The sequence below is a fragment of the Peromyscus leucopus genome, chromosome 19, assembly GCF_004664715.2.
Source record: "Peromyscus leucopus breed LL Stock chromosome 19, UCI_PerLeu_2.1, whole genome shotgun sequence".
Classification (NCBI taxonomy): Eukaryota; Metazoa; Chordata; class Mammalia; order Rodentia; family Cricetidae; genus Peromyscus; species Peromyscus leucopus.
In genome coordinates this window covers 83,699,671-83,723,508 of record NC_051079.1, presented here as the reverse complement: position 1 = coordinate 83,723,508, position 23,838 = coordinate 83,699,671, and the positions used below count along the sequence as shown (strand labels likewise).

Here is a 23,838-nt window from a genome sequence, read left to right as displayed (position 1 = left end):
AGAGCCTTATCATCTTTATAACATAAGGATGAAAGTATTATATTTCAATGCTAAAATTTCAAATTCGCAAAAATACAAATTAGAGTTAATTGCAACAGTCATATGGAAGGGAAAACAAACAGGCTGGACACGTGTGTTTACTTTTCAGTTGGATACGTTGCATATTCTATAAGGAAATATGTTGGATCTTATATTTTTCTTCCATTTCTGTAAACCTCAAAGGCAGCTTTGTAAGGAACGGAAAGTTGCCTTAACTTTTGTGCTAACACCTTACATTAATTATTCCAGTATTACAGTAAAATGAAAGATAGAGGGGATGGGATTAAAATTGTAGTGGGGCCCAAAGTGATAGCTCCATGGTTAACAACACCTGTTACCACTGCAGAGGACCTCGGTTCAGTTCCCAGCACTCATGTGATAGTTTCCAATCATCTGAACCCCCAGCTCCAGGGACTCAGTCACCCTCTTTTGGCCTCTGTGGATACTACATGAATGTGGTGCACATAAATACATGCACAAAAACACTCAAACACATAAAATTAAACAAAAAAGACAGCACAGCAATATGATTTTATTGTGGACAGTGGCAGGGCACACGAGGAAACTCTTGAAAAGATTTTCCTTTTTGAGCACGGTGGGCAGTTTGGGTCAACTTTGGGATTCAAAACGAATATAGAATCTAAGTAGCAATTGAAAAAATATAAAACCATTCAGGTTTTTAGGAACTCTGTATCTGTAATCAGAAGAGTGATTTTAAGAAAACATTTAACGCGCAGAGTCGAGCAGGTGGTGTTTTGCTTTTCTCAAGCCTAATAACAAGACACTAATATTCTTATTTTTAGAAGCTGGGAGTAATTTGATAGGGCTCTTCATGGTAGCTGCTCTTTTGGAAGACACCTCTGAAATGGCTCTAACTGATGATAATTACTCTCAGAAATAAATAACAAGCAATATGCCTGTAGAAATTAATAGTCAAAGACAAGCCATACCTTAAGGTGCGATTTTGAAAATTATGTTGACCCATTGGCACATCCTGCAATTAAAAAAAAAAAAAAAGAAAGAAACTCAATTAGTGTCAAAAACATCTTTCAGGAAGAACATGGCAATGATTCTGAGATAGCACATATTTCTTCTTTTATCATGGTGAATATAGTTTAAATAACTGTGATAACCCATCTGAAGAAAAAGGGCTTATCATGAACACTTAAAATGTTGGTGTAATTCATAAACATTGGACATGGGGATCCTGGGAGTAACAGCACAATTTTTTTTTTAAGTTTACAATCTTGAAATGTTCAGATCTGGCTTTAAATGGTGGCCTCCAGAAGTCCTCAATGGAGTTGTTAGAGACTTGCAGTCATCTGAAAATCAACCGTGGTGTCACACACACATTAGACGGTCTTTAAAAAATACAAGGAACTGCAAACGTGTGTGGCCCATCCAAGGGCTGACCACTAATCCAGGCTGTAAGAAATGGCATCACCAGTTAAATGTGTAGACTCAAGAGACAACCGTCAGAAAAAAGAAATGTCACATGATCAATGGAAGTTCCAGAAAGAGTGAAAGGGAGACACAGGTCAGGGCTGACAGGTAGATATCTCACTTCATAATAACAGCAAGAGTTTAAAAAAGAAAAAGAAAGACAGAAAGATAGACCGACCAACCACAGGGTCACGTTTGTACACTTGTAGTGGAATTAAAAGTAAAAGCTATGAGCTGGAGAGATGGCTCAGAGGTTAAGAGCACTGACTGCTCTTCCAGAGGTCCTGAGTTCAATTCTCAGCAACCACATGGTGGCTCACAACCATCTGTAATGAGATCTGGCGCCCTCTTCTGTATACATAATAAATAAATTTAAAAAAAAAAGTAAAAGCTAGAAGAGTAAATTCAAAGGAACTTCTGCTTAATGCTTTTTGTGCCTGGGAATATTGATTTTAATTGGCAACTGGACACTAGAGTTCTGGGATGTCTTTTCTAAGTGTCCTGAGTGCTGGAAGACCCAGGATACCTCAGGCCTCCCATAACAGATCCCTCTCTCCTGATGACTTCACCCTGCCCCTCAGCCCCACCGCCAGCTACAACCACAGCCTCATGGTGGTACCTCCAGTTTCAACCTCCCTCATAAGTTTCAGGCTTGCAAAATCACCCATGTTCTCCCTTGTTGGAGTTGGATACATGGAAGACAAGTCAATTTGATGATGGTTACTAGAAAGGTCGTGGTTTTTCCGTTTTAAGTAATCCACTTCCTTTGCATTGGTCAGCTCAGTTAATCATCATTTTTCCAGCTGTGGGACCTGCTGGTGGTATGGATCCATTTCACCATCAAGTTTCATTTACTCCACTTTCCAAGGAGACCATGAATGTGCTTTCACAGTGTCTGCTGCTGCATTCTTAGCAGGAGAGGTCATTGTTCTCCCCTGGAAACTCTGTAGTCATGCGCCATCACTCCAAAGCATACATTTGTCACATTCCTCCCTTGTAGCACGAATCTTAAAAGGTCTTATTAATAAAATCAAACCTGGAGTCAGGTGTTGGGGTGAATGCTGGAAGATCAGAGAAGCAGAACAAGCCACAGCTAACCTCACCTTGCCACTTCCACAGCTGATCCTGTTTCCTCAGACTGGAAGCCTCTCAGTCCTCATCCGAATGGATCTCAGCTGAACTGTTGCTCAAAAGCCTGAATGCTTAACCAGGCTCTAGTTCCTGGTTTTCACACCTTATATACCTTTCTGCTTCCTGCCATCACTTCCTGGGATTAAAGGCATGAGTCACCATGCCAGGCTGTTTCCAGTGTGGCTTTGAACTCACAGAGATCTAGATGGATCTCTGCCTCTGGAATGCTAGGATTAAAGGCATGTGCTACCACTGCCTAACCTCTATGTTTAATATTATGGCTGCCCTGCTCTCTGATCCCCAGATAAGTTTATTGGGGTGTACAATATATCAACCATACTCCCTAGTTTAAGATACCCCAAAAGGTTCATATGAACTCTTAACCCTGTCACCTGACCTTAGACACCTTCCTTTTGCTTGTTGTTGATGACTTCCTAGCCACCCCCACCTCCCCTCTGCCCCCACCAGACACCACACTCACTCCTCTGAAGGACTCGACCTTGCTCTCATGACGGCTCCTTTCAGTTTGTTTTGCTCTTCCCCTGAGACTTTCCACCCAGGGCAGACACCATTCACTCCCTGATACACTTAAATGTACCTTCCTCATGGGGTTTATTGTACTTGAAGTAACCTTATTCATTTGTCTTACTCCACTGTGATCTCCCACTGCCCATTAGAACGTAAACTCCAGGTACCTGCCCCACCATGGACCTCTGATGATGGATCACTCGCAACCTTGTCTTGGTTTCCATCAATTTTTAAGTTAAGTATGTGACAACAATTAATGAAAAAGGAGTATGAATTTGAAAGAGAGCAAGCAGGGATACAGGGGAGGGTTTTGAGGGCAGAAAGCGAAGGGGGAAATGATGTAGTTATAGGATAATCTCAAAAATAACTAAATTATTCAAAAACTGTGGAGAAGTTGTAAAAGCAGATAGAATTAATCCATAGCCTCCACCTGCTGGACTTAAGGATTTGTGGCCAGACTCTGAGGCAGGGGGAGGAGGAACTTGACTTTCACCTGACAGGCTGCCATGCTCATTCTCAGCCAGTGAGAGTCACAGAACATCACATCTCAACTGCATCCTAATTCACTCACTGCATTACACGTGAAACTGGACTCAGTCTCAAGACTGAAGTCTACTGTTGGGATTATGTCAATCATCGAACCGTGTTTCTACTCCCTCTAGATCGATTTTCCGTATTCTTTCCTGCATCGTACTGCACCAGTCTCCATTGTTAGGACCTTTGGTGTTTCTGGCTGGAACCAGAACAGGGACCCACAGTGATGGGGCAGGCACTGTTGTTACAGAGGCAGCGCATCCGGGCTTTGAATTGTCTTGGTAATGCCCATGAGCAGGACATCTGCCTTTACCTCTACTCCCATTAATATGCTCATGGTATTCTACTTTGTAAGATAAAGAAGGGCTCGGTTAAATAGTTTTGTCACAATCAGTAGGGTAAATAATGATATGCTGGGTTATGGAGTTCAAGAGCCTCTGTGTTAGATTCCATGGCCCCATGGACTCAGGTAACCACCACTGCGGACAAGCGCGTTCTGGCTGGAGATACACAGTCTTTTGCGACAGCAGGAGCTCCCGGCCCTCCCACCATGCCCATGGCTCTGAGGCTGACATACCGTGGTGCTAATCTTCCCATTCTCGGTGGTCATGCTATCCCTGTGGTGCAGATGTGCGAAGGGCTTGGCTGCCCCCCAGGACTCCAAGTACCGTGTCATGCGGACAGATGCCCTCATCTTGGCCCCATCCAGAGTGTGGCGAGGTCTGAAGAGGTGCTGGGGACTCCGTCGCTCTCCCTTGGGAGGAGAAACAGCATGAAGACTGGTATCCTCCAACCTCCCTGCTCCCTCCCCTGGTCCTGCTCCAGCCTCATTTGGCCGAGTCGATTGCTTTTTCTTTAGACAGTAAAACTCACCTGCAATAGACACTCAGTAGAAGTGCTAGATATAATAATGGATGATAATGCAAAAGTGAACCCTTCAGAGGAACTAGGGATCTGCTCTAGTTTGATCGGATGGTCTGATAACTAGGTTTGGCTGTGTTGGTCACACGAGGTGTTTTGGTGCTCTTGGCCTGAATACAGGTTCTTGCCCACATCTTCCTGTCGCTTACTCAGTGCTTGCGTCTCATGATCCTCATCAGACATTTGCCTCCAGATCAACAGTGAAGCTAATTAGAAGTGTGTCCCTGAAAGGTGAGACCCAGGCTACAGGGAAGCCATCGTAGACCAGTGGTCATGGATTTGATCTTGATTTTGTGAACTCGGTTGGCATGGCCCAGAAGCCCATATTCCTGCTTTCTGTGCCATTTACCAGCTGTGCCACTCGGAGAGTGTTAGACAACTGCCCAGCGCTTCAGGGTCTTGTGATGATGCCCATTCGGCAGGGATCTGAGAGAAGGGAGCAGCGTTGAAAGCTCTGAGTTCCTTGATCTTATCTTAGAGGCAGTGTGGACACAAGAAGAGACAGTGTCCTCCTGTCTGCCTATTTCCAGAGTGATGGCTCTCTTGGTACACAAGGGGAGCAGGTCTATTGGTACCTAAGTTTTCACACAAATGGACTGTGAGATTACTTGTTAATTGTGAACATTTCTCTCTCTCTCTTTTCCAAACACTTATCTTATTATATCTCACTAGATTTTTATGTTTTGATGGCTTCAGTAAAAATCTCTATTTCTTCTCAACTCACTGGTTTCAAAGCTATGCACACTGAAAGCCTTTCATAGGCAGCATTATGCAACAAAACACACCAACACAACAGACCTCTCCAATAATCCTAACCAGCATCCTTCATCCATCCCCTCAGCATACAGACAGCCAATACATTTCAACTATTTTCTGAATAAATATTTGAATTCATCATTACAAAATGTCTTCTATAATCAAGCCATTGCATTTAAAATAGTTTTTTTAAAAGTAGTTTTAAGAGTGAAGATTTAGCCATTTCTTAGCTAAAAGCATTACCTGCAACAATACTTCCACTACCTGCTTCCCAATCACAGAAATAATGAGCTCATTATCTACACTGTACAGTGGTACTGACCTTGGGGTTGATTACAAAGTAGGTTTTCACCAAGTGCTGTTTTAAATATGGATCTCTTATTTCACCATCTCCTTCCTCCACTTTGTAAGCCCCGTTCAAGTGCTCCAGAGTGACTGAAGAAATGTGAACACGTCTGAAATTGAATTTTAAACATGTAAAGGGATAAATATAAAGAAAGGTGTTCTATTTGTTTGTGGTTTGGGGAATCATTTCTCTTCCAGGTGAAGGAAAACCAGTGTGTCCTCGGAGATACTGACTTCAATGGAAGTTCATATTATACTGGCCATTACTTTGCAGAATGGCATGTAGAGGTCACCAGTGACTCACACTTGCAGATTCTTTGTGCTCACAGAAACCTGCACAGTAGGTGTGGTGAACCTCATCAGAAAACATTGGATTATACCAAAGGTTCATGTGAGAGCATCTGTTAACATCTGCACCCAGGATGTGCTAGCAGAAGTGCTCAGCTGTATGAGAGCACGGACTTCCTCTACCATGCTTGCTCTTGTGCTGCTTAGCACCACGGCCCTCACATTTGATAGTCACATGACTGACATCTAACCACAGTGGATTCTATGGCTGCTTATGGTCCTTGCTCTCCTCCTACTTGTAGATACACCACTTCTAGAGTGATGCCATTCCTGTGCTAAATCATGCAATGGCAATCCAGGTCAATATCCGTCAATTTGCAAACAAATAAAGGTTTAGAATTTACTATGCGATATCCATAATGCTTGACAACAGGCTAAAAGACTTGTAGAACTGGGGCTTGAGCCTGTGTATGTGTGTATGTGTGTATGTGTGTGTGTGTGTGTGTGTGTGTGTGTGTGTGTGTGTGTGTATGTGTGTTGCTAGGGAATACATCTAGAGTTTTTTACATTCTGAGTACACACTCTACCCCTAACCTGAGAGCAGGGCCAAATGATTTTTGTAAGAGGCCACTCGACACGGGTATCATGAGACCAACACAGGCGAGAGTAGCCATCTAAAACTCGGCAATCCAGGATCATCTGGTTGGCCTGCATGTCTAATTGAGCCACCAGCTTAAAGAGAAAAATTCAAGGTTTGTCTTACCCAGGGACTCCTCCAGCTTCCATGTGGTTGGCCAAAGTGACGTCATGAGACCACACATCATATTGCCACTTCTGGAGACCAATCACTCCACACAGGACATTCCCAGAATGCACTCCTACACGCATGTTGATGTCAACCCCTGTAGCATCCCTCACTTTCCTAAAGAGAAGAGAAATGTTCACATTTCAGTAGTGCCCTTTTGTTCATGTAGTGCATGGCCAACCTCACTGCATTTTGTTATCCAGAGCCTCGCAGACTTTGGGCAATGCCACCAGAGACCCTCCCACGGCAGAGGACCATTTGTTGTTTCGGATCGAGAGGAAGGGTATTATCTCCCAACCACTCCAGAAGTAGAGCCAAAGCTCCAGGATCTGCTTGGAGTTGTCAGTGGTGACAAAGCATCTGGGCCACTGTCTTCATATTTCCCACTGACATGTATCAAGAACTGGCCCATTGTGTGTGACTTCCTGCTATGTGTTCAAGCCCAAATGTCTGAAGTATCAGACCCCATTTCAAATACCATTTCAATTCTAGTGCTTCTTAGGGTGTATGTACCTGATAAACGATAGCAAACCAACAATATAACTTATTGAGATGCTTAATAACTTCAGCACACATATGAATCTTTAAAATGTAATCATAAGGTTAGATCTTATCAATTGAACACATTCTTTAATTAAAAAGGAAAACAATTTTAAATGCTTTAATAATATATTATGAAAAGGAATGTAATTAAAAATTGTCTCTAATATTTCATGACTATTGATAACCATTAACAGAGGCCAACAGAGAATTTCACTGAAGTGGAGATAGAAATGTTGGGCAATGCTTACTTATTCATAACTGAAGATATTATTACAAAAGGAGTGTCCCAGAAGATGGTCCTAGCACTTGGGGCGAATTCCTCAAGGGGAAACAAGGAAGGAAACACAGATTGACAGCATCACATTGAGAAGAACAGATGATTGTCATCGTACATCCAGGAAAGCAAACCATTAGCATCTCACAATAGCCTGGGGTGTGGCATAATGATGGCACTGGAGCATGTTAAAATTGCCCCCAAATGGGCTACTGATGTAAAAAACAAGTGGCTTCCCCCAAAGGATATCCCTTCACTAGACTTCCTGACTCATCTTATGCTTCAATAATGGGAATACAAACGCTGTCCCTTCAGGTGAGAAAGAGAAAGAGAACAAAGAATTCCCAGAATGGAGGAGAGTCTGTCACCCATTATTTGGGGTGTAAGAAAGCAAACCACTTTTTATCAGCTCAGGAATCATTCCAGAGGTCAACAAGCAACACAGAATGTGGAACCAGTAAGTGAAGTTTGTTTGAGTCAGCTTTGAAACAAACTTTATTAACTCAGTGTCTCTGAAATCAGTGGTTGATAACAATGACCCTAAACACGGGTGCCAGTCTTTCTCTGGACTGAGGAACTCTCAGAGTGTCCATAGATCTATTTCCTCATATTTATCCTTAAGTGTACAGTTAGTGCCAGAACACAGAAAATAGAAAGAGCTGCAGTGAGAAATACAACTCAAAATTGTTCTGCCCTAAAACAGTATTTCTGAGTGATACACTTACTTTATGGCTTCACACATATCCAATCCCATTTTCACACAGTTCTTGGCGTGGTTAGGGAGAGATATAGGGAGTCCGGAAACACAGTAATAGCAGTCTCCTAAAATTTTAATTCTCATGCATTCATTCTCCTGGAAGAAGAAATCAGAAGACCTCATTTGCATGGAGCTCTTACAGTGATTCATATTTGCTTAACAGCATCCATTGCCGGATCTGCTGACTCAGCTCCCATGGACAGGGCATATGGAGAGAGGGAATAAGAGCATGGGTTTCATTCACTGCCCACCGAGAACAAGCCAACCCTCTCCACAAGCCCATTTCCAAAACAGGAAGAATTATGGGAAGGGCAAGACATGGGGCACACAGAGAATGTTCTGGAACAGTTTCCCCCTAAAAGCAGAGGGGGATTGTTCTCGGTAGGAATAAATGAGCATTCTATGTAGATTGGAATCATTCAGACCAGAACGGGACAGTTAGACTTAATGTGAGTCAGAGTCTTATGCCATTCTCTACTATGCTTGGGGTTTTCTCATTTACCTTTAACCTGCAAAAGACTCCTACTTACAGGCACACATTGTCTGATAAATGTTTTCACATGCCAACAAGCTACCAGGTAACACAGCTAAACCATTTAGAATCCAGTTGTGGTATTAGGATAAATTTTTTTCTAATACAAAGTTTGACCAACTTAAGGATCAATGGATAAGAGCAAGTACTGTTCTTGCAGAGGGCCCAGGTTCAGTTCCCAGCATTTGCTTCTGGTCCTCACAATCTCCTGGAACTCCAGCTTCAGGAAATCTGATGCCCTCCCTCTTACCCACCCAGAGACACACATGTATATATAATTCAAAAAATACTCCTAAAAAATTAAAAAGAAACAAAGTTTGACCAAATCATTTTGCTTGTTTACATTAAATATTATAATTTTCATTAAAATATTTAAATCATTCATTCATATGCATCACCCCCCACACTCCTTTTTTTTCATAATTTATTTTTGGTTTTTTGAGATAGGGTTTTTCCGTGTAGTTTTGGTGCCTGTCCTGGATCTTGCTCTATAGACGAGGCTTGCCTCTGCCTTCCAAGTGCTGGGATTAAAGGCGTGCTCCACCGCCACCCCGCTCATAATTTTTTTATTAAGAAATTTTTTATTCATTTTACATACCAACCACAGATCCTCCTCTCTTCCCACCTCCTGCTCCCTGCCAGCCTTCTCTCCCATCCCACCTTTCATCCCCTCCTCTGAAAAGGTAAGGCCTCCCAATGGGAAGTCAGCAAAGCCTGATACATTCAGTTGACACAGGTCCAAGCCCTCCCTCCTGACCCCTGCATCAAGGCTGTGCAAGGTGTCCCACCATAGGTAACTGCTCCAAAAAGCCAGTTCATGCACCAGGGGTAGATCCTGATCCCACTGTAGGGGCCTCTTAAACAGACCAAACTACACAAGTGTCTTGCTTATGCAGAAGGCCTAGTCCAGTCCCATGTAGGCTCCACAGTTGTTGGTCTAAAGTTCATGAGTTTCCACTAGCTTGGTTTGGTTGTCTCTGTAGGTTTCCCCATCATGATCTTGATGCCCCTTGTTCATAGAATCCCTCTTCCCTCTCTTCAACTGGACTCATGGTGCTCAGCCCAGTGCTTGGCTGTGGATCTCTTCATTTGCTTCCATCAGTTACTGGATGAAGGCTTTATGATGACAGTTAGGGTATTCACCAATCTGATTACTAGGGTAGGCCAGCTCAAGTACCCTCTCCACTATTGCTAGTAGTCTAAGCTGGGGTCATCCTTGTGGATTTCTGGGAACTTCCTTAGCACCAGGTTTCTCCCAATCCCCATTATATTTCCCTCTATCAAAGTATCTCTTTCCTTGCTCTCCTACTCTGTCCCTATTCCAGCTCAAATATCTCATTCCCTTATGTTCTCATGCCCCATCCCCTACCCTCTATTGCCTGCCCCCTTACCCTCAGTTTACATATGGAGATCTCATCTATTTCCCCTTCCCAGGGAAATCTCTCTTAGGATCTTCCTTCTTAGCTAGCTTCTCTTGAGCTGTGGGTTGTAGTCTGGTTATCCTTTGCTTTACATTCTAGTATCAACTTATGAGTGAATACATACCATGTTTATCTTTCTGAGTCTGGGTTACCTCACTCAGAATGATATTTTCTAGTTTCATCCATTTGCCTGCAAATTTCATGATGACATTGTTTTTTTTTACTGCTGAGTAGTATTCCATTGGGTGTATGTACCACATTTTCTTTATTCATTATTCAGCTGAGGAGCATCTAGGTTGTTTCCAGGTTCTGACTATTACGAATAATGCTGCTATCAACACAGTTTAGCAAATGTTCCTGTGGTATGATTGAGCATTCCTTGGATATGTGCCCAATTGTGGTATCATTGGGTCTTGAGGTAAACTGATCCCCAATTTTCTAAGAAACTGCCATACTGATTTCCAAAGTGGTTGTACAAGTTTTCACTCTCACCAACAGTGGAGGAGTATTCCCCTCGTTCCATATCCTCTCCAACATAAGCTGTCATCAGTGTTTTTGATCTTAGCCATTCTGAGAGGTATAAGATGGTATCTTAGAGTCATTTTGATTTACATTTCCCTGATGACTAAGGATGTTGAGCAATTACTTAAATGTCTTTTGGCCATTTGAGATTCTTCTGTTGAGAATTCTGTTTCGCTCTGTAGCCCACTTTTAAAAATTGGATTGTTTGGTATTTTGATGTCTAGTTTCTTGAGTTCATCATATAATTTGGAGATCAGCTCTTTGTCAGATGTGGGGTTGGTGAAGATCTTTTCCCATTCTGTAGGCTGTCATTTTGTCTTATTTACCATGTCCTTTGAATTACAGAAGCTTCTCAGTTTCCGGAGGTCCCATTTATTAATTGTTGCTCTCAATATCTCTGCTACTGGTGTTATATTTAGGAAGTGATCTCCTGTGCCAATGCATTTGAGGTTACTTCCTACTTTCTCTTCTATCAAGTTCAGTGTAACAGGATTTATGTTGAGGCCTTTGATCCACTTGGACTTGAGTTTTCTGCATGGAGATAGATGTGGATCTATTTGTAATCTTCTACATGTTGACATCCAGTTATGCCAGCACCATTTGTTGAAGATGTTTTCTTTTTCCATTGTACAGTTTTGGCTTCTTCCTACTTTCCCTTTTAACCTTTCAAGCAGCTCTTTGGTGAAATAAAACAAAACCAAAAGTGTTCTAAACACAAATTACTTCCTCTGAGAATAACATGGGGTTATGACGTCTTTGTAAGCATGTGTTCAGTTTGTTGGATGTTTGGGCATGTGTCTTTTCCTGACTAATAGCTTATGAGCTAGGACATACTTTTATGCTTATTTATAGTACTGTTGATGATGTATTAAGTAATTTCAGTGTAGTATTATAAACAAGAAAAAAAATCAAATTACTCATTAGTGAGGCTCCTTGCACACTTCTTAAATGGATATTTTACATCTACAGAATGTGGAGGTTCACAACAGTGCTTGGCTATGACCTTGAGTTGCTTGGCTTAAGTGATGTACTTTACCTAGTATTCACTCAGTGGGCTGGACTGGTTGCTTGCTTATGATGCTCCATTTGTGTTATTTAACTGTTATCCAGAATGGATCCTCTCTCTCAGACCACATCACCTGAGCTGGGCTCAGACGAAGCCCAGACAATCTGAGAGGAAGTCACATATGTCCATCTATTCTGAGTGGTGAAGTGTGTCATTCTAGATTCTTTTGCCAACATACCCTGTCACTCATATCTGTCATATGTCAATATAATCACTGCACATATAATTAGTTACAATGAAATCACACTGGAAGAGACTACGTCCTACTCCAATCCCTATGAGAGGAGAAATGAGGGTCCTGAGAGGCGCACACAGAGTAGAGATCATCATGTAGACATGAGTTATGCTGCTACCAGCCATGTTTGTCGACCTAACATCACCAGGTAACACAATAAAAATGGGAAAATTCAAGTAATTGAGTTTCATCCTTTATTTTTTCCCTAAATATTAACTTACAAAACTTAACACTTTCTTTTGAAAAAGAGGAAGGCAGAGCTATTCTCTCACTGAAAGTTTAACCTCATTTTCCATTAGGAGCTGATACACAGAATAAGATAGCATCCCTGGTGAGATGAACCCACAAAGGACCATGCTCTCATCTGTAGATAAAATTTCTTCCTAAGACATTGGCAGTTGTTTAAAAATGAACTAACCCATGCAGAGCAACTCTTCTATATATAAGTAACTTATATTAATAGGTATAATGAAGGGTGATGGGGAACCATTCAAAGACAAAAGTAGGTTGAAAAGAAGTATACAATGAAAAGCAAGGAGCTGACAACAAGAAATGTTTTTCATCCATATTTCTTCAGAAGTTCTATAAGTTTCTGTAAGTAAGGTCAGTGTGATCTTATTAGGCAGCTTGAGATCAAGTTTTTGTGAGATTTCCCATAGATGAGCATACACATGATGATCCTGAACTGACATGCCTATTTAAGTGGCATAAAAGCTACAAGATAAAAACTGAGACAATAGTAATTAAAGGGCTTGTACAAAAGGCACACCGTATACCTTAGGGTTTTTTCCAGAATCTTACTTAACTGTATGAAGACAGGATGACTAAACCTTCACATGGGAAATGCCTACAGGAAATGCCAAATAGCACAAGATGGACACTGTTGCCAAGAGAATCTCACATCACTTTGAGTCTAGAATTATATGTAAGCAGACTGCTAAAAATAGATAAAAACCTGCAGAACTTATATGCTAGGGTACTCCTCATCCTGAATATAGCAAAAAAAAAAAAAATCAAGTTTTGCAAACATTCTTGAAGGAGGGAAAATTTGCTGAGATGTACATCTTCACATTGAAAGGAATGCTGTGAAACCCACCTTTGCGATTTGATCAAACTTCCCAAAGAGTTCATTCAGCATGTGGACCAGTTCCCCAGGGGAGCAGTCACTTGCAAGACGGGTGAACCCAACAATGTCAGCGTATAAGATGCTGTGGAAACAGGTGGCGTAAGACAGTTTAAAAGTCTATATTACATCGTAAAGACGAGTCATGACAATTTCCTATTGGAATAGTGTAAATATTTTGTACTTAGTGTTCTCATGAGAAACATGCTATTTCCTGGACAGGAAATACATAAGCCATAATACTTAAATCACCATTTAAATATTTTTCTAGTCTTGCATTTAAAATTTATTTATTTATTTTATTCTTTTCTCATACATCATATCCCAACCACAATTTCCCCAAGGAGTTAGTGGGAAGAGGCAAACTGCCACATCATACTGGTCCAACTCTAGGCCTTTCTTTTCCTCCTCCCTCTCTCCTCCTGGTGCACATCTGCCTTCCCACTCATGTAACCCAGGTGACCAGTGGAATGTAGGCCCTCCTTGAACATCATGTGGCTCATATTGTACAAACTCCTACAGTAGAAGCAGCAGATAATAAAGCCCAACCTTGTGTACACCAATTCAAATGAAAAAACAAAAAGCAAAATCAAAGCAATACTCTTCCTTTGTAAAACGGAATAACAATTAACTGAACTTGCATAATTTACTTCATTTACATTCAGACTTCAGTTGGAGTGATGCGTTAAACACATCAAGACACCAGTCGGTATTCAAATGCAACTCGTGGTATATGCTGCAAAAGGAAACAGCAGAGTGCTAGGAGAGAGGGGACACATGTGGGTGGGGAGGTGAGTGCCCGGGGGAACTTCACTCTTTGGATGTGACAGCTCCGTTCACACACTTGCAGATGAGTGGAGGCGACTGTGGGTTGCTGCCAAGATGAACCAGTGAGATGAACCAGTATGTGCACTGGCCTTTTCCCATACAATAGTGCAGTCCAGATTCTCATGAAGGCTTTATAAGGAAGCCTGGATTCCTGCCTTTAGAATGAACAGTCACACAGTGAAGATGTTATGGCTTGAGATGGACCATGAAATAGAAATAGTCATGAGCAAGGCTATGAAAACAAACAAACAAACAAACACAAAACCCCAAAAAGCAGAATGTAGAGATTGGCAGGCAAGTGGAGACTTGGACTCATTGTGCATTGCTGGCTGGGATGTAGGGGGCATACCCACTATGGAAGACACTATGATAGTGCCTAAAAAATTTAACCCTGAAAACAACAGGATTTAGAATTGAGATTAGAGACTCAAGCAGATGTTTATATGAGAATGTCCAAGCCTTATTCCACAGACAGGGGGTAAAAAAAAATCCAAAAGTCCATCTGTGGATGTTTGGGAAGAGAAACTGTGATCTATACATACACTGGAATATTAGTCAGTCTTGGAAAGAAATGAAATTCCAAGATATGCTGGACTTGAAGGCGCAAAACGGCAAATGCTGTATGACTCCATCACACCTTGCCTTAGACTAAGAAGCCTTTGGGGGTAGAAAGCAGAATGGTGGATGCTGGGTTGTGGAGAGTAAGTGGGGGGCTGTTGTTTAATGGGGATGGGAACCCTGTGTACCATGAAGAAAAGGTTATGGAAATGATCATGACAGCTGGAAAGCACTGTGAATACACTTAAACTGTCAAACATTGGGCCTATTTTACCACAGTAAAAAACCAAAATATGTGGTGCCAGTCATCTTTGTTGCAGCCAGATCAGGACAGGACTCTGTAGCAAAGCACAGGCTGTGGCTTTATCCAGAGGAGAGATGTGGTCCTCTGTTGGGGGACAGGTGACTTCATCAGGCTTCTGGAGACGCTGGCCTTTCGGTTCTCTTCACATGAGCTCTCAAACCAATCCTACTTCCCTCCACCATCCCTTTAGAGGATGGCAGGGGCTGAGCCATGTTCAGAGGAAGGATTGAGTTTGCTCACTCAGAGAAGGAGCACCTGATACAAAGAACTCTGGAAACAGAACGTGTGAGGGCAGGTGATGGCACTTCCTTTTTGTCTATAACATCCACAGCTTTCCTGATGATTTAGAATCTGAACTGGGCAAAGCAGCCCCATATTACGCTGACAGTAGATATCATAAGCTGACTCCGAGATTATTTTTTCAATAGAGAAATGAAAAGAGTAAGCAGCGATTGTGATGCAATGTCTGAAATTATGTAAAAGGAACCATGAGGCTTTAAGGCAGCAGTTCTCACCCTTATGGGTTGCAAGCCCTTTGGGAGTCAAATGATCCCTTCACAGGGGTTGCTTAAGACCATCAGAAAACACAGATATTTACATTATGATTCATAACAGTAGTAAAATTACAATTACGAAGTAGTAAAGAAAATAATTTTATGGTTGGAGATCACCACAACATGAGGAACTGTATTAAAGGGTCACAACATTAGGAAGGCTGGGAACCACTGCTCTAAAGGCTCACACAGAGATAGGGTGAGAGAGGATTTTGGATGATCAAAGAATCATTATTACACAGATCACCCTAGCGGTGCACCTTGGAAAGCAGGCAAGTCAATGGAGCCTGAGCAAAGTCTGTGATGGGGGCAATGGAGAGACATGATCAGACGCAGAAGGAAAATGAGCCACCACTGCAACCAATTAGATTCTGGCAGGCAGTGTCCAGGAAAAGAAATTGAAGTTGAAGAGCAGCTCCTGGGTGAACTATGTTTAGGAATCTAGGTTCAGACAGATCATGGGCTTATACAGGAAGAAGATCACTTTATCTTTGCCAGTTTTGTTGTTACCTAAATTTAGGGGCGATCTCCTATACAGAAATTGACAGCTAATACATGTAGTACAGGGGCTTCATTAACTGCCTGAGGTTGCCATGTTGTCCATCAAGATGTCCAGTGATGGCTTACACACACCACATTTTTCTTTGCAGGTTTTGATTACCCAATAAATGACTCAAAATTAGCTCCTGCAATGGGAGGGGGATTGTAGTAGTTTGTATGGTGGAAGGCTGGAAAGAGGAATCATTTGAATGACACTTCCCCAGATGCCAGAAATGTTATCTTCTTGCTTTTTTAACTTTATAGATGAAATGCTTACACAGCCAAAGGCAAACAAGGCTTTTAAATAATTTTATTGCTTAATGTGCTATAACTTTCTTTAAATAGGCTTAGTTTCCCCCATCACCCACTTGATGTTTTTCATCACCATTCCCATCCCATCACCAATTTTCTCTTTTAACTCTTGTTTGGTGAAATAAGTTTCTTAGTGCTCACTTATTTATGAATATTTGGGTCACGCATGTCACTGGGTCCTCTGTGCACCTTTCTGTAAGATCTGATGCCAAATGAGCTATGTTTCTAAGTTTCAGCAAAGTGTGTGTTTCATCTCAGAGTTTCAAAATTTTGATTTAAAATAGATGGCCCAGGAGACAGTAGCCTGTGATGAGAGTCCAGACTTGGAGGACAGACTGGGTCCCAGGTCTAGCAGATGTTCAATAGCCTATGGCAGAGAGCCAAGATTTGGGGAATAGTCTACGGGCCACTTCTAGCAGATATTCAATTAGAGGTATCTGTGGTCCTGGATATAATGAAGTATGATTCAAGAATCTACCTTGACAACCAAAGAATACCACCAAAGCATAATAGATGTAGCCAGGTATATGTGGAGAGGATTATGGGGATTGCCCATATGAACAGAAAGCTTGGCATCAACACAATGGATGGATGAGAGAACAAACTCCTGAAAGAGGTATCTGGGATGGATAGGACATGAAAAGAACACCAGCTATGTGGGGTCTTGCAGACGGGGATAAAGGAATGAGTCTCCTTTCCAGCCCAAAGTGAGGGCCCTTATAGTTCCCCTTCTACATCCAGGGGCAATAGATGTTCATACATCTTGCTTCTTGGTTAGAATCCCATAGTGTTAGCTTGCTGGTTTCTGAGCACTATAATTCTAGGAATGACTCTCTGGGGGATATACTTATGACAATGTCTGTCTTGACAGAGCAGTTATGCTATGGGATGTCTTTCTGTATGCTGTGAATATGTGTTGCTCTCATTGGTTAATAAATAAGCTACTTTGGCTTATGGCAAAGCAGCTGAGAGGTAGGTAGAAAATCCAAGTAGAGAGACAAGGAGAAGAAGGCAGAATCCGGGAAGATGCTGAGCACTGCAAGATGTAATAGAAGCCACATGGCAAAACTTAGATGAATAGAAATGGGTTGAATTAAGTTGTAATAGCTAGTTAATGGGAATCCTGAGCCATAGGCCAAATATTTTGCAATTAATATAAGCCTCTGAGTGTTTACTTGGGACTGAGCAGCTGCAGGACATAGGAAAACTTCTAGCACACCAGTTACTGCCATGAGAAATACAAAGATCTACATCAGGCCCCTGTGGCTGCTGTCACTGGTTGGTAACACACACTAAAACCCAGTATTCCAGCCTCCCATGGAGGCCCTGTTGCCAGGAAACAAATCTGGAAGGATTGACCACTGTGTCTAAAAATGTCATGGACACTCAGCTTTATACTGTGATCTGACTGTGAGGGTTCTCAGAAACAGACCCCACTATCCAACTCTTTTCCTCTGCTCCTATCAGTCACAGACAGCAAGTCTACAAACTACATATCTGCCTAATGAATGAAGGAGACAGAATGATATCATCTTAATGTGATGGTTCTAAGCAGCATCAGAAGGGTAAGAGGAGTGGGCCCCGCTCTCCCATCAAAGGATAGGTAGTTACTGTATGACGTGACTCCCGGGGAAAATGCTCCCAGGCAGGCACACTGACTCCAAGTGCATACCTCACGTTGGTGTGCCGTTTGACGTATAGGTTGTGAAAGTTGTTTGTGTTTTCCATCTGGCCTGCTTTGGGGCCCTGCAGCCTCTGGATGATCTCAGCCTTCATCTCCATGGCTATGTGTGCCGGCAGCAAGGAAAGCAGAAGCCGCTCCTGCAGGGGAGGGGAGAAAGGGCAATGCATTTCAAACAGCGATGGGAAAGGCCGCCTGGCTGGGGAGCCAATGCTGCGCTGGAGAAACAAAATTTCCTGAGGCTAGGCCATCTTATTATATCCTTATTTACCGACTTCTAAGTAAGAGTTCTTCACGTGGATAATAAAAGAAGTGTAGTTATTTCCCCGAGGATATTATTCATCTATTTTGATTCTAAAATAGAAAAGCAGGAATAATATTAAAAACCCAAAATACCAACGGACAGTGTGAGATGAAAACGTTCATTTCACCTTCTCGCTCACGCATGTGATAAAGTACAAGCTATATTGCACTTGGGAAAGGCAGCTGGTATTCCACACTCCCTAAAAAAGGAAGTCAAATATTGCCCAATATTTCATTTCCTCCGTGATAAATACTGTCTCCTCCAGTGATTATAGACTATTATGAAAAGAGAGTTGGAAGTATGAGTTTCTGCTAAGCACCATCCAGAAGAAGCCATGGAGCACAAAAACACCACAACACACGAGCTTCCCGTGTATTTCTGGGTTCTGCATCCAGTGAGCACAGCAGAAGTGAACACTAGCATGCTATCCACACTGATTTCAGCACATACCTATTTTAATCACTGTCATCTTCCCACCCTCTGCAAGGAAGACAATTATTTCTGGGGAGATAATCACAGAAGGGCAATCAGCAAAGTTTAAAGTCAACATGGAATAACTTAAACGTTAATCTATGCGTTTAAAACCACGGGTAGACTCCCCTATGTATGTATCAGCTCCTAGCGGTGGCTCTTCACAGCTGATGCTTCTTGGCACCTTGAAGGCTCCAGGGTGGGCCCTCTGCTCTTGGTGAACCGGACCCTCCTGGTGATCACAGTGTTGGGTCTTAGCAAAAGTGAGTTTCTAATAAAAGCTTGAGTCTAACACACATGAATTTCCTTTAAATTTATCTTTTTCTCCTTTTAAAGGCCAAGTGCTAAGTGCTCAAGACTGCCCCATCTACTTCCTGGGTTGCCAAGTAGCTTGTTCCTTTCCACATGCAGTTTTTTTGGTCTTAGTGAGTTTCTGTGTCCACCTGCTTCTGTTTCCATGTATCCTCTAGAGGGCCTCAGATCAGCTCATTCTGTCACTCATAGGCAATGTTTTCTCTGCCATCCCAGTCCCTCTTCCTGCTTTCTGAGATCACCTCCAAATCGAACTCAGATTCTTATGTGGGGCCCAATTGACATTGCCCTTCTCTTCTTCTCTTCATATTTTGTAATGAAGTGTGTTATACCCCAAGCCTGTCCCTCCTGGGAACACAGATTTCATGAGCAAAAATGGAGAATCAAATATAGTGATTTTTCTCTCCCACTCCCAGCCTTATTTAACAACCAAATGTAAGTTACAATCTCTATTTTTAAATCCAAAATGTAGACGAATGACCAACTTTTTAAAAAATGGGACTGAAAAATACAGAAGATAAAATTCCTGTTATGTAAAACAAATATGTCTCTCTTGTTGTGTTAAAGCATCACTGTGAATTTAGAACGCAGTGAAATGTTTGGGAATGGGATGTTGAGACAGCTCTGGGTGTGAAGGCGCTTGCCAACCAGCTTGACGACTGGAGTCTGGTCCCCGAGACCCCATGGTGGCAGGGAAGAACAGGTTCTCTGGTTTTCACAGATGTGCAATGGCATATCTCCCTCCTCCAAATAAAATTTAAAGAATGCAGTTAAAATACATTTAAAAGTCAGTGGGTTTCAGTGCCATTTCTCAGCGGTGTAGCATGAATCTTAAAAGGTCTTATTAATAAAAAACAGATCTGGGAGCCAGGAATTGGGGTGGTCACTGAAAGATCAGAGAAGCAGAACAAACCACAGCCTCACCTTGCCAATTTTCCTGGTTCCTCAGACTGGAAGCCTCTGTGTCCTCATCCAGAATGAATCTCAGCTGAAATGCTGCTCAAAAGCCTAAAAGCTTAACCAGCATTATTTCCTGGTCCTCACGCCTTATATACCTTTCTGCTTCACTTGTCATCACTGTCTGGGATTAAAGGCGTGAGTCACCATGCCTGGCTGTTTCCAGTGTGGCTTTGAACTCAGAGAGCCAGATGGATCTCTGCCTCTGGAATGCTAGGATTAAAGAGTGCCACCATTTTCTGGCCTCTGTATCTAGTGGTTGTTCTGTTCTCTGACCCTAGATAAGTTTATTAGGGTGCACAATATTTTGGGGAACAAAATATTACCACACAGTGGGTCAAGTACTTGTACATAAGCCTGACCCTCTGATTTCCACATGCTCGCTCCTGCATATTGTGCATGCACCCCCCCACGCAAACACACACACACACACACACACACACACACACACACACACACACACACACACCAGTAAATGAAAATTTACTAAAATTACAGATTTAGGAGGTACAGCCAATGAGCTACACAAAAGCTTGTCCATGACCTGGGCATTCCAGGACTGCTGGCGCACAGTACCTGTCCTTCTGAGATAGTTCACAGACAGGATCTGGCCTGGGAGAGGTGTGGGGCCACAGAGCAAGCCACCCATGCAAACCTGAGTGCAAGGTGATGAAATTGAGGCACTTTGCTTACAAAAGTGTTCTTATTTGAAAGAAAGCTCAATATATAAGCTTATGAGTGTCCAACGGTCCCTCTGCCTCTCTGGGAGCTCACCGCAGAAGGAAAAGCCCTAATGTTTTGGCACAGCAGATAAATTTCAAGGCTATTGTCTACATTGCATTTCAGCTCTCTCTATGTAGGTGCAGGCTCAGAAAGCCAGACTCAGGCCCAAGTGTCCCCTACATCAGGCATCACTTAGCCATACTGTCTGCCCAAGTATGGTGGATACACTCATTCCTTAAGGATGGCTTTGGAAAACCAAAATCAAGTTGCACATTAAGCTCAATGATTCCTCTTTCTCTTGGGAATCTTCATATTATCTCAGAGAGCTCAGAGAACTTGGGCATCTTCCATGACGATCCAGAGACAACACAGCTTCATCTGGGAGCCATTCAAGCCATCTTTTGGCCCCAGATCTAATGCAACGGCAACACATTTCTCCTAAAGTATATTTGTCCTTTTAAAGAGTGCTCTATGTCAGAGCTCCAGAGTTCATTCAGTAAATTTTGGTGTTCTTCCAATCAAACTATGGCATTCTGAGCCCCAGTGTTCCTATCATAACAATATGAAGAAGTTTTGGTTATATTTTATGTCACTTTTCTGATGGAGGGTCCATGAGAATTTTTTTTTTTCTGAGGCAGGGTTTCTCTGTGTAGCCTTGGCTGTCCTGAAACTCACTCTGTAGAACAGGCTGGCCTGGAACTCATAGAGATCTGCCTGTCTCTGCCTCCCAAAAGCTGGGATTAAAGGCGTGCACCACCCAGCAAGAAAATCAAATTTAAACAGATTTAAGTAGATCAGATATATGTTTAAAATTTGAACTTATTTATAGTTATGTGTGAGCCTCCTGTTGAGTGAACTGGACAAACAGTAAAAACATTTAAAGCTAATTCATTTCTCAGACAAAGAATAAAATACTTTCATAAAAATTTTTAGGGTTGGGGATTTAGCTCAGTGGTAGAGCACTTGCCTAGCAAGCACAAGGCCCTGGGTTTGGTCCTCAGCTTTGAAAAAAAAAAGAAGAAAAAAATTTTAAATTTTCATCTATGTGAGAATTTCATACATTTTAACCATTTTTTCAATCATGTATAACCCACTCTGCCCCTCCAAGTTCTCTAAGACCGTCCCATATCCTCCTCCCAAATTCCTATCCTTTTCGTTTCTTTTCCTGTTATAGTCCCCTGAGTCCCATCAGTGCCGTCTGTATGCGTCCACATGTAGAGCCATCCATCGGCGCGTGGACAACCTCGCAGAGGCCACACCTCCAAAGACAGCGACTCTCGAACTGTCAACTTCGAAAAGCCCTCAGATGGGGCGAGACCTCAGGAGCCCCTCTCCTGTCCATGCTGGGTTGCTGGATTTTAAACTTTGCTATTTCAGATTTCTTACAGCTAATAATTATTTTAAATGCAACGGGACCCCATCAGGACCCCGAGCCAGTGTGATGAGCAGGAGGGATGTTGAGTACTAACTCCCCTTCTCCCAGCTGAAAGAGGTTGTCAGAAACCGGGGTTCCTGAGCAGCGCAGACCACAGGCGGCTCCATCACGCACCGTGCCGAGGGCGATCTTGTCTCACCTAACATCGCCCTGCAACAAGAAAGAGCTCCGGTCTCACCCAGCCCTTGGCCTTTAGAAGACACCCACTTGGGGTGTGAAAAGGAGCTACCATGTCCTCCCTCTAGTTCACACTAGCTCACGCCCCGTCCTGCAGCCAGGGTCATGTCTGCCCATCTGAGAGAACGGACATCTTCCGCCGCTTCCCACCACCACCAGCATGTCCCTGGAGTTGTGTTCTAGCCACAGGGCTATTGTTGCTGTTTCTATCTGTCTCGCAAAGCTCGCCTCTCGGGGGTCCCTTACAAGGATTGCTTCCAACCGGTTAATTAAAAGACACCACACTGAATAATTATTTGAGAAGTCTTATTGCATGCTTATTTGACTACCATCTTAATAAAGCAGGTATAGTTTTTATGTATGACAGAGCGCAGCCCTTTGTGGCAGAAGCAGCCCTGAGACGGGGGAATTTATGGGTTCCAGTCTTTTTGCTGCCATTAACAGATGGCATGGGCAGCTGAGTCCCAATTTCTTTGTCTAGAGACAGATTCTACTGTGCCAGGGGAGTTGTCCATGTCCACGCAGGATCTGAGCACTTCCTAGGACTGTGTTGGGCTCTTTGTAGAAGTTACCTTTTCCAATTCTGGAGATGACTATGTCTTGCCCATGGGCTCCATGGTGTGTGTCCCCCGTGACTTGTCTCCACCCGCCAGGCTCTGATTCCATCTCCCCAAGTTTCTATAACCTCCCCAAATAGTGCTGCCGGTCAAGAGACTGCGAGCACAATGTTGCTTTGGGTGGGTTCTTGAGGAGCGACTGCCGAAATGTGAGAAGGACAAGGAAAGCCTGACGTAGGAGTTCCGGCCAGCACGTCCACATCTGTGTGTGAGGAAGGTGCGGTTCTTACTCAGGGTTACTCCTGTTATGATAGAATGCCATGACCAAAAGCAACTTGGGGAAGAATGGATTTTATCTAGCATGGCAGGCTTGTTTACCTCACAGTCTAGAGGACTGGAGTGCCCTGTCCAAATTAAAATCAGTGTATACTTCAGGAAATCACAATTCCCTGTCACCAGACGTTAAGTCTTTTACTTGCATGTGGAACATATTTTCTTATTAAAAACCCCGATTACATACAATTTCATTCAATTTAACTATTTTGTCAACAGAAAAAAAATCAAGATATCTGTGACTCAGGGAAATCCTGGGCATAATTTGGGTCTTCCAACCTGGACTGCGGGTGGCTGTTCCACTCACTCTGATTTGTAAAGAGGTGACCAGAAGGCTTTTTGGAGAACACATTGTGAAAAGATGTAGAAAGAATGAAATTACCACTCGTATACAATCACTCTCCAGCCAAATGAAGTTAGAGAAGAAAGTACTCATCAAGTCAAATTGTAAATTATGTCTATAGTCACTGCTGACAGTAAATGGGTATTTCTAAGCTTGAACTGTTTACCATCAACTGTCAATTCAATT

General features: G+C 42.6%; 1 protein-coding gene across 2 annotated transcripts in view; it reads right to left on the bottom strand.

Annotated features, from left to right (window-relative positions):
• The window catches only part of Adcy2 (adenylate cyclase 2), a 373,278-nt gene that overhangs the window by 100,249 nt on the left and 249,191 nt on the right, over positions 1 to 23,838 (bottom strand). For both annotated transcript variants that reach the window (XM_028873686.1, XM_028873687.2), the window contains exons 5-11: positions 18,032 to 18,180; positions 13,237 to 13,348; positions 8,333 to 8,460; positions 6,749 to 6,907; positions 5,675 to 5,807; positions 4,253 to 4,429; positions 990 to 1,033 (exon numbers count right to left, since the gene is read on the bottom strand). In XM_028873686.1, the coding sequence (XP_028729519.1) occupies positions 990 to 1,033; positions 4,253 to 4,429; positions 5,675 to 5,807; positions 6,749 to 6,907; positions 8,333 to 8,460; positions 13,237 to 13,348; positions 18,032 to 18,180 (902 nt within the window). The remainder of the gene's footprint in view (positions 1 to 989; positions 1,034 to 4,252; positions 4,430 to 5,674; positions 5,808 to 6,748; positions 6,908 to 8,332; positions 8,461 to 13,236; positions 13,349 to 18,031; positions 18,181 to 23,838) is intronic.